Source organism: Emys orbicularis, chromosome 2 (assembly GCF_028017835.1).
Source record: "Emys orbicularis isolate rEmyOrb1 chromosome 2, rEmyOrb1.hap1, whole genome shotgun sequence".
Classification (NCBI taxonomy): Eukaryota; Metazoa; Chordata; order Testudines; family Emydidae; genus Emys; species Emys orbicularis.
The window spans coordinates 143,585,926-143,597,374 of NC_088684.1; the positions used below are offsets into that span (position 1 = coordinate 143,585,926).

The 11,449-nt window shown below is 53.8% G+C and overlaps 1 protein-coding gene across 1 annotated transcript in view; it reads right to left on the reverse strand.

Moving 5' to 3' along the window:
• Window positions 1-9,338, reverse strand: part of LOC135874553 (glycerol-3-phosphate acyltransferase 2, mitochondrial-like) — a 33,136-nt gene extending 23,798 nt beyond the window's left edge. Inside the window, exons 1-4 of the mRNA XM_065399427.1 lie at window positions 9,270-9,338; window positions 7,890-8,003; window positions 7,387-7,460; window positions 3,027-3,137 (exon numbers count right to left, since the gene is read on the reverse strand). Of these exons, the coding sequence (XP_065255499.1) occupies window positions 3,027-3,137; window positions 7,387-7,460; window positions 7,890-8,003; window positions 9,270-9,338 (368 nt within the window). The remainder of the gene's footprint in view (window positions 1-3,026; window positions 3,138-7,386; window positions 7,461-7,889; window positions 8,004-9,269) is intronic.
• Between the last annotated feature and the right edge of the window lie 2,111 nt (window positions 9,339-11,449).

Here is an 11,449-nt window from a genome sequence, read left to right on the forward strand (position 1 = left end):
TTGGGCCCAACGCTGTCTCTTAAGCAGCCAGGTTGGAGCAGGGAGTTAACCACACCCTGCCTGCAACTGACAGGTGCCCAGGAGTTCTGCTGCTACTAAACACTCAGTATCATTTTCCTTCTTGACAGCTGTTTCCATCTGGAGCTCCCCGTCCCCATCCGGCACCCTGCGAGGGGAAGGGATACACCTACTGGCTGGGGAGGTAGCACCATCCCTGTGAAAGGCGCTCAAACCACAATGATCACACCACGGCCCCATCAGACTGACCATTAATGTCTCTGTTTCCTTGTATTCCCCTGACCGTCTGTCTCCACCTGTTGTCTCTTGTCTTATACTTAGATTGTCAGCAATTTGGGGCAAGGACCATCTTCCTGTTCTGTGTCTGTACAGCTCCTAGCACAATGCGGTCTGGATCTCAGTGAGGCCCACTAGGTGCTGCTGTGATATCATCACTGATAGATTCTATTCTAGAGGACACTGAATAAACTCAATTTATCACGTGCCTCTGTGGTCTACAGGACTGCTCCCCTGTCTGTGAGCTCGGGGCTGAAAAGCGAATCATCAGAACAACGCCTTTCCCAGCGCACTGCTCCCACCAGTTCAACTTCTGCACTGTTGCTTTAGTCATCTAACCTCTCAGCCTGACATCAAAGACAAACTCGCAGCTCGTAATTTATCAGAGTAAGTGCGGGGGGGGAAATGCCAGAGAAGTGCTAAATAAATGCAGATGAGAGTAGGACATCAGTATAGACAGAGGGCCCTTTGTGAAAATATTCCTGAGATATCGCAATCTTTCTTTGCCCCTGCTACAGGGCCTGTCATCAGAGGCTCACAAAACACATTACAAACAAAGGGCCGTAAAACAGCACAGATCCACTAATGTTACGCCAGGAGAGACTCTGGCCCATTAATTCTCTCTTGTACATGTGGGAAGAGAGGCACAGGGCAAGGGCTTGTCTACACAGGAAAATTTACCAGCATTCCTTTGATAAAGAACTCTTCAACCTAACAGACAGAGATAATAAGAACCAGGGGTCGGGAGGTGAACATACACAAGTTCAGACTAGAAAGGAGGCGTACGTTTTGAACAGCGAGGGTTATTAACGACTGGAACAACTTATCAAGTGTTTGTGGTGGATTCTCCGTCACTGGCATTTTTCAACTGAATACCTATTTTTCTAAAAGATACGCTCACATGAAAGAGGAATTAATTCAGAAAAGTCCTCTGGCCTGTATTAAACAGGAGCAGGGCCGGCTCCAGGCACCAGTGCAGGAAGCAGGTGCTTGGGGCGGCCAATGAAAAGGGGTGACACGTCCGGGTCTTCAGCGGCGGGTCCCTCAGTCCTCGGAGGGAAGGACCTGCCGCCGAATTGCCGCTGAAGAATGAAGCAGCGGCGGTAGAGCAGCCGCCGAAGTGCCGCCGATCGTGGCTTTATTTTTTTCCTCTTCGCCGCTTGGGGCGGCAAAAAAGCTGGAGCCGGCCCTGAACAGGAGATCAAACGAGATGATCACAACGGTCCCTTCTGGCTTTATAAGCTATGTTGGTATCGTTACACCAGTATAACTCCCCGTGATTGGACACGCCCGTTCAGAATAGACTTATTTCAGGTTAGCGGAGGGCTCAAAACTGAAAAATCGTATATGTGCCCAAAGTGATATAAGCTGAACGGAAACAAGGCCATGGTATTTCGAATAAGGGTGTCCACATGGGAGTCATCCCAGCATAGCTATAGGGTACAGAGACTAGCCCAAGACTGCGGGCTGGGTGTAGAACAGCAGAGTGAGCCATGCTGGACAGTGGACAATGCCTCTCTTGTTCCATGTTCGTAGCCCCGCTACTGCACTCAGGCGCTTACACTGTGCTCGTCACAGCAGTGATCCCTTCGAGCTATGACTCCCCATTTCTGAGATGGGGAAACTGAGGCAAAGGGAAGTGACTTGCCCAGTTCAAGGACAGAGCCAGGACTAGACTCTAGGTCGCCTGGCTTGGGTGCCTTCTCTACATGGAGGATTTTCCTCCAACTTGCACTCTCTCTCCAGCAACTGGGAAAATTTAACTCAATCCAAAATTGAAAAAAAAAATGCTTAAAGATAAACATTATATTAGCCATCAAAATGATAAAAAAAAATAAAAACACACATTCTGCCAGGCCTAAATATGGCAAGGGCACTAGGGCAGGGCAGCCATCAACATCTGAACCACTGTGTTGAGCAGAGATGCTCTGAGCAGGATACAAGTAGCAGGGGCCCCTGTCTATACCAGCACGTCTGCTAGAGGTCAAGAAAGGACTGGAGTTCCCACAAAAGGCCAGTTCAGGTACCTCACACTCTTATTCTCTTCTAGAGGCCTGGCTCCCTGGTTGGACTACATTTCCCATGATGCACCAGTGTCCCTGCTTGGGGACTGGAGGCGGGACATCCTGGCAGTCGCACTGCCATGGTGCATCGTGGGAGTTGAAGTCCAGCCAGAGCGCCTGTCCCATGGAGGCGGATAGGAGCAAGAGGTAACCGAACCACAACTCCTATGAGGCACCACAGCGACATTTCAGATGCAAAATATTTCAAATTTTCGAGTATCCAGATTTTTGATGCAAAAATAAAACTTTTCCAAGGAAAGCAGACACTTTTCACAAAAATATTCAGTTAATCAAAAAACCAATTTTCCATCCAAAAAAATGTTGATCAAAATTTTTTAAACCAGCCCCACCTAACAGTTAGCACAGCCCTGGCGTCCTGCTGGAGAGGGCATAAGTTGCTGGATAGGGAATAGAACCCAGGAGTCCTTATTCAGATGCCCTCCCTGGCCTGAGGTTTATAGCCCCATGTCACTGGATCCTGCACTCAGTTCTACTTTATTCTGAAGGTGACAAGGGCTGCAGTCAGAACACAGACCCGGAGGCAGGATCCAGACATAGGGTTGGAATAGCATGGGGAACAGCTGAGAAAGGAGGGGAGATAAGAGCAAAACTCCAGTGCCAGCCCGTAGGGTAAATAACCTCAGGTTGCTCTCACATGAGGAACGATACCTTTTGCTGCGGAAGATTCTCTCCTGGAGATCTCGCGGGGTCTCAGAATCAACTTTCCACTCGAGGATCGCAAGGAAGTAACAGAGTCTTCTTACCAGCCAGCCCCTGTACCTAGAGAGAGAGAGAGACACACTCCGCTAGGTAATTACGGAACCCATGGACATGTGATACATTACATGCATTCCATAATCCAGGTATATCCTTCCAGGGTACTACTAATACTTGTAAGCACTTGTATATAGCACTTTTCATATGTAGATCTCAAAGGAGGCCAGAATCATTATCCCCATGGGGAAACTGAGGCACCGAAAGGGGACGTGACTTGCCCAAGATCACACAGCAGGCCAGTGGCAGAGCTGGGAACAAAGCCAGGTTTCCTGCATCCAAGGCTACTTCTCTACCCACTAGGAAACACTGCTTCCCCATTGGGAGCCTTTCCTTAATGGTGTAGGATCAGTCCCTGGACATGTCCCCTCGTTCAAGTGTTTCATTTTTTTAACAAGCCCATCCCTCCTTTGCGACGTCCTCCCTTCCGGGAACGATTGACGTAGGTCAGCGCGTGTTGGAACGAGTCTAATCTCAGTATTTAATCCTTAATGCACTGGTACTTGCCAGACCTCCAGCCAAATGATAGCTGAGATAACTTTTACTGCAGCATGGTCGAGTGGATCGCACGCTGAACTGGGAACCAGAAGACCTGGGTTCTAGTCTCTGCTCTGCCACTAGCCTGCCGAATCAGCTCAGCTCTCTGGCCAAGTTTTTCAAAACCAACTTGACTGCAGATTCCTCATTTCTGGGCCTGACTTTCACAAAGGGCCAAACACCCGTCCTCTCAAAACTAGGCCCCTTTCACAAGCCTCAAGGTGGGGGCCCCAAAAATTGAGCTGGCCCCAAGTTTACTGGTCATTTATGGACACCGTGGCCGCTGCGCCTCAATTTCCCAATCTGTAAAATGGGACTAATGGTACTTGGTAAAGCGCTTTGAGATCTAAGGAGGAAAAGAGCTAGAGAAAAACCAAGTGCCTGTATGTATAGAAGTGACGCTCCCATGCTAAAAACATCTAAAAACCGTATTGATTTAGGGATCTCTCTCTCTCAACCATGAAACCACAGGTCTCGGAGCTTCCTTCTAGGAAAGGAGAACATCTAGGATGTCCCTGCATTGGCGGGGAGAGAAAAGGCATTTCCCCGCTCTCACTTTGGATCTCATGAAGGGCAAACGTTCCTGATATAAACTTTGCACTTCACTGTACCAAGACCCACGCCAGTGTCCTGTTAACATCACCCGAGACTGATGCAAGATTCCTGATGGCATCAGGTCTCCAATCAGGCGTCCAGTCCTCAATCAGTACCAGGGAATGCTAAGAGACAAAAGGACTTCGTTAATACCCAACATTTTGCAAGCCACCAGGGCAAGAAATGACGACTGAACCCCACTAGAAATACTGGAATCCCAGTGACAGAGGTTCCATTTCTCACCTGCCCATGGCTCTGACAAGATATCAGACACTAAACATCACAAACGTCTGGTTACTATCTTGCGTTCCCATCGCCCACCTGGTTTTAGCATCCGTAACTCGTGAAATGCTACGAGGCGAGATGAATTATTTAAACCCCTTCGAAAGCTGGAGCTGTGAGGTTTCAAGCAGCGGGAAGCACGGTGACCCCATTTGCAAGAGCGCTGAACGGACATGGATCCCACAGAAATTGGCAGGAGCTGCCGCATGCTCCAAAATCAGCATTTGGAGAGTTAAACATCAGGGGACAAACCCTCCACCAGTGTAAATCAGGGGAGCTCCAGCAATCTCCATTGAAGCCAATGACTGACATCAGCCGAAGAGCTGGACATGTGTACGCAGTGGCGTAGCCAGCTTCTAAGAGGAGGGGGAGCAAACATAAAAAAGGCGCCCCCCTTGGCTCCTCCTCTGGCCACGCCCCCTTGGCTCCTCCTCCGGCCGCTCTGCGCCCCCCCATGGCTCCTCCTCTGGCCGCTCTGCGCCCCCCCATGGCTCCTCCTCCGGCTGCACCGCCCATTCCCACCCCCGCTCCTCCGGCCGTGCCCACCTGGAGCCATTCAAGCTATGAATCATTTTCACTGTATCCCAGCTTAATCAGGGCAGTGGAGTGATTAAATGCCCACCCTTTAGATTTGAAGCTAAGCAGGGCCCCTTTTACACTGAGGCCAGAAGAAAAATCATCTCTGTTCAGAATCTAGGAACTATCCTGGATCAGCTCAGGGGGCCAGCTGGTCCAGTGTCTAGTCTATGAGAGGGGCCAGAACAGAAACCAAAGGCTTCCGAGGAAAGGGCAACCCGCCCCCTCCCCAAAAACTGACAGTGATGAGCCTGCGAAGACTTTATTTCCCAATGCAAAATTGTTCCGGACAGCTGCAGCCCGGCTCTGCCTAGTGACACGGAGAAGGTTCAGCACAGCGATTTCTCCCCGTCCTGGAAGTTGCCTCATGTGAGCGGTGCCAGCGGCCCTGACCCACCCCTGGCTGGGGCTGCCCTTTGTTCCGTGGCCCCAGAGCCAGCAGCTCCGCCTGGGGGGCTTCGCAGCAAGCCGGGACTGTTTTCAGTGGATCGTTTCCAAGCGTTGGTCCGTCCGGGAGGGTCAGAGCTGGAGCTGCCTCTCGTGCGCTACACCTGCCTGCGCCCCTCACTGATCGCCCCCTGCACCACGATGACCAGAAGAGGGGGAAGAGAGCTCGGGATGCCTTCGCCCCTGCTCCCGCAGCAACCGAGCGCTGCCCAGGGGCTCGGACGCGCCGAGGTGGGCGGGGAGCTGCAGCCTGCGGGCCCCTGTCCAGGCAGCTGTTCTTTACTGCGCTAGGACTCACTTTGCGCTGGGCGTGTTTCGGCGGCTCGCCCTCCAGCCAGCGGGCCGAGCCCTGCCCAGGAAACCCTCACACCTGTCACGCCCCGCCCCCGCTCTGCCCTGCCGGTGCATCCCCAGCGTGTGTGCGGGGGGAAGAGACTCCCCTACTGAGCAACTTCCCTCCTCCCGCTCGGGTTCCCCTGGCAGCGGCAGCATGGCGTGGTGGGAGTTCAACTTGCTGCTCTACCTGGCGCTCTTCTTCCTCCTGCTCCTCCTCCTCGGCCTCCTGCTCTTCCTGCTCTTCAAGCAGCTGAAGAACTCCGTGGCCAGCGCCTGGGCTCTGCAGCCGGGCCGCCCATCCCTGCGGGAGCCCTGGGGCTCGTGCCGCGAGCAAGCCCTGTGATTCCGGCCCACGGCAGGGTCCGGGCGCAGTCTGGAGATGGGTGTGGGGGGTCCCCACTGCAGGATGCCCCCCCCATGGCTGCCGGCCGCGCTGCGGGCCGCCAGCCTGTGCCCCCCCCTCACTCCTCTGGCTGCGGCTGCCGGGCTGCATGCCGCGCCCCCCCGCCCCCCGCTCCTCCGGCCGCTTTTGGAAAGGCGGGGGAAGCGGCTGCTTCCCCTGCACCCCGCTAGCTACACTACTGTGCGTACGTCCAGATCCCTGCACTCTCAAGTGCGTGCACATGAGAGTGCAGGGGAAAGGAACCAGAATCACCTCGTTTTTAACGTCCTCCGTCACACAAACTGCCAGGGCTAGAAACAGCTTGGGCAGCCCTACCCAAAATGTTTTGTAAGCATTTCACAAATCATAGAATATCAGGGTTGGAAGGGACCTCAGGAGGTATCTAGTCCAATCCCCTGCTCAAAGCAGGACCAACCCCAACTAAATCATCCCAGCCAGGGCTTTGTCAAGCCTGACCTTAAAAACCTCTAAGGAAGGAGATTCCACCACCTCCCTAGGGAACCCATTCCAGTGCTTCACCACCACCAGTCCCAGGGAAGGGATCAGAATGAAAACTCTGATCTCTGAATACAACCTTCCACACCAGAGTGGGAATCTACACGTTTTGGTAACAACTAACTACTCGGTTGAATCTCTAGCCCCCTTTTGCTGCGGCTGTTACATGAAATTGGGGTGGGTGGGCGGATGGGAATGAATCAAATACTCTCCTCTCCGCTGTTAATAACACTTAGTCTTGATGGGCCTGCAGCTTTCAAAAGGCTTTACAAACAATCCTTAAAGCGATTTGTTATTAGCCTCACTTGCTAATTAGTCTAACTTATGAATCCTCCCATCACTCCAGTGAGGTAGAGAAATGAATATTATTCTTGCTTTTGTTCGGCGGGAGAAGCGACCAGCCCCAGATCCCCCAGCGAGTCCGTGCAGGGCTGGGGATAGAACCCAGGAGTCCTGGCTGCCAGGACTGGGCTCAGGCCACATCTCCAGCATGGAGATAACGTGAGAAGAGTGGTGCCCAGAAAATCGCCCCATTCCAACCCTCTCCTACCCTGCACCCCTTCTCCAGCCCCCTCCAACACTCACCTGGTGTCTTCCTCCGTCACCTGGAGAACATTGTGAAAGCCCAGGGAGGGAAGATGCTTGTGGAAGGAGGATTGCTGAAAGCAATCAGAGGCACGGCCGTTAGTAGAAACACACCCTGAATAGCAGGGCCCCCCCTTCTCCCCTGGGAATTCACTCCTCTGCCAAGGATAACCCAGGAACCCTCCATCCCTGCCAGCGTTGGGAGGGCGAGTTCCTTCTCTCTTTGCCCGGCAGCTGCCGGCAGCACCAGGTGCTGCCCAGAGGCCAGAATCTGCTTTGGTGCTGGTGAAAGGTGGCAGCTGGGAAGACCCAGAGACTGGAGGCTTCTGTGTAGCGATGGCACAAGATTCACAGATTCACAAGATTGCCCCTGCCAATCTGCCCTAGCCCTGCCCAGGAGGGACCAACTCTAGGGGTAAGCCCTTATGAAAGCCCTTGTGAAAGCAGAAGCCACCAACCACCACCAGGCTGATCCCCTCCCTCTTCCGATCTCCCCTCCTTACCCAGCTCTTCGGGGTGCAGGTCTGACAGCAGCGCCCCACGAACGGGCGGTACTTTCCCAGAAAAGGGGTGATGATCTCCAGCTTCACCCCAAAGCCCGAAGGCCAGGTCTTCATCTGAGGAAGAGAGGAAACAAAGCCTGTTTCTTCCAACCTCCCGCCCACCCGAAACCCCAGAATGGGAAATAAAAGCTTGCAGCCCCATCGCCTTTCCAGGAGACAAGTTCCTAAATCACTTTGGCTGGGTCTTCACTGCCACCTAGCTTTGATCATGGGGGAGTCACCTGGCTACCCCCGATTTTGAGAGATCGCAACCCCACCGCAGAGCTGCAGTTAGGTTCCATGTGCTGCGGGCACGTTTCCTGTCCATGATATATGGAGATATCCCATCTCCTAGAACTGGAAGGGACCCTGAAAGGTCGTCAAGTCCAGCCCCCTGCCTTCACTAGCAGGACTAAGGACTGATTTTTTTACCCCAGATCCCTAAATGGCTCCCTCAAGGATTGAACTCACAACCCTGGGTTTAGCAGGCCAATGTTCAAACCACTGAGCTATCCCTCCCCATGCTGGTACTGCACCCAGCCACAAAGACTTCTGGGGACATAGCCCATGGTTCATAGCAGCCGGCACCCTCGGCAGCACTCTAGGCTCCCTGCCGCAGGACGTTGTGGGACAACTCGTCTGTCCCCTCTGGGTAGAAATGGCCTGGCCCAGGGAAATTCATTCCCTGGCAGGGCCCCAGCAGGCCTGCTGCCCCCTCTTTGGTCTCAGAGGATCCCGCTCACCCTGGTTGTTAGGTGTGAAGAATGAGGCTTGCCAAGCCAAGTGGATTTGGATATTCAATTCCCCTTCGTTTGAATGGGAACGTGGACGCTAAACCCCTTAGGCAACGGAGAAAATCTCAGCCCTCGTCTGCAACAGAATGAGCCTTGGATTGGGGACCCATCCAGCCAGTGAGACCGAAGGCTTTCAGCACTCGCTGTCATGTGGTGCCTCTTGCAATAACACAGACGCTCACTGCAGGCTCTGGAGCCTTTGCAGCCCCTAGGATCGCTCCTGCTCCGACTCCCACTGATAGCTCAGTGGTTTGAGCATTGGCCTGCTAAACCCAGGGTTGAGAGTTCAATCCTTGATGGGGCCACTTAGGGATCTGGGGCAAAAATCTGTCAGGGGATTGGTCCTGCTTTGAGCAGGGGGTTAGACTAGATACCTCCTGAGGTCCCTTCCAACCCTGATATTCTATGATCTGAATAGATCCCAAGTGCCGGTCCCATCTGGATACACAGAAGTGACACTCGGTGTCCTTTATCCCCCTCCTCTGGGTTACAGCTCCTTCCCGCCCCGGCAGGGAGAGCGGTACCCTCCCTCCAAGGGATCCCGTACTTTTCTCTGGAGCAACTTCTCCTCAGCCAGCAGGATGCGGGTGGCAGAGTCCCGCTGGGTCAGAGCCATGGCTTGCCTCGATCTCAAAGCACAGGTGGGTGCGGGCTCTTGGGACCAGCAGCCCTGGTGGGAAAAGCAGCAGCATCCACAGAGGGCAGCGTTCAGAGGGGAGCTGCAAAGACACAGACAAGAGGGTACCAGCTGGCGTGAGAGACGAGGAGGCACCCGGAGAAATCTCATCACCTGAAGCACCACTGTGAGGAAGGGCTGCCCAGCAGTTCAGTTGCTACTCCGGGATGCCAGTTCTGCCACAGAGGCCTTGGGGGACCTCGAGTAAGTCATTTAGATCTGTGCCTCAGTTTCCCATCTGTACACACAGCACTGCCCTGCTCTCAGACACTGCGGGCCTGCAATCTATAGAGCCACCCAGGCGCTGCTCAGGCAGGAAGAGATCGCCTGGAATGGACATTTTGCTGTCCATGAAATGGCCTGGCCAAATCCTGTGGCCAACACCTAATGCTTCAGAGGGAGGCAAACCACGCCTTGGCCAACGGCGCACTAAGGCCAGGAAGGCGGAGGTCATTATGGTGAAGAGGGGGATTGTATAAGGGACCCCTACAATGGCCCTGAGTGGCCGTTGCAGGTAGACCGTCAAGCACAAGCAATCACACTAACTCTCCACACACGAGTTCACGAGCCCCTGAATTTGCTCTCTGGCTCGCTGCCTGGGAGATGGTCTTAGCCAGAGATGGGCAAGGCTGGGCCGCAGATCCCCCGCGAGAGGAAAACTCCTTTCACAACCGGAGACCTCTCGAGGGGAAAGGCTAACTCCTCGGCTGAGAAATCAATTGTTCTGCAGCTCGTCTACCGCACAGAGAGGAAAAAAACCCCAGCAGCCAATGCGCCCAAAGCCCTGAGGAGAAGAGTTTATTCTCTTTGTAATTCAGCTCCAATATCGTTACAATTGACTTTTCCCTCCCACGCCCTCCTCGCTCTCACATGGAGACGCCAATCTCTACCAGGAAACTGTGTCTCCAGCCACCGGCACCCGGAGCACAGAGGCAGGGAGCCTGCCCCATGCTATGTCCCAGCCCATGCTTGGCTCCACCAACCAAAGCCAACCCCTGGGAACAGAAGGGCAGGACAAAGAGAGGGCAGCCCCGCAGGCAGGAGGATGGACTGAGACGGGGGAGACCTGGGCTCTATCCCCGGCTCTGCCACTGACTCACTGTACGGCCTTGGGCAAGTCACTTCCCCAATCCGTGCCTCGGTTTCTCCTTATGCTTTGCCTATGTAGACGATAAGCTCTTCAGGGCATGTACAATAGCGCCCCCATATCTAGAATACAGAGTCAAACACAAGGAGAGCAAGTTTCCCCTTTACGATATTCTCCTAGCTCTTAAGAGACGCCATCCCGTCCCTTGGGATACAACTTCACAGCTTAACAGACCTTAACCGACACTCCCCTTTGTTAGTTCTATCCCATCCCTCCTACAGGTTACACACCCCAAAGCACCCACCCCTTCTTGGTGTTTGCACTCCTCCAAAGCCAGGCACCGGTAGGGGATAATCTCCCCTCCCCCCTTAAGTCAATCCCACCAGCCCCTTAATCATTGCATTGGCGGCTTGGCTCTGAACTCCCTCCAAGTCCCATTTGTTCCACCTGCTGACGGCACCTGCTGGTGTTTTGTAAAGCAATCAGGGAGCAGAGCTGGACAGAAGGGCAAAGAGATTCAGGCTTCTTCTCTAGCATCAATGGGGCATCACAGCCTCTTTTTCTAACACCCACAAAGGGCTTGAAGAGCGGAGGGAAGGTCCTGTGGCCGGGGCACTGAAAGGGGATGCAGGAGACCTGGGCTAGGCGCTTCACCTCCACAGGCCAGGAGATGAATAAACCTTCCCTGGCCTTGTTTATTTGGAGCACAAACTCTTTGGGGGCGGGGACGGTTTCTCGCTACGTGAACAGGCAGCGCCTAGCACAAGGAGGCCGTGTCTTAGCGGGTCTCAGCAATGGGCTACTGAGATACCATTAAAACAGAACATGGTTATTTGGGGCCATGGGGCCCAGGGTGTTAACCCCAGTGCCCGGGTCAGATTCCCGCGTGGGTAATTCCAAGCTGCCTCCACAGTAAAAAGACAGAATCCTGCTTCCTCAAACAGTAACAAGGGCTCACTGCCAG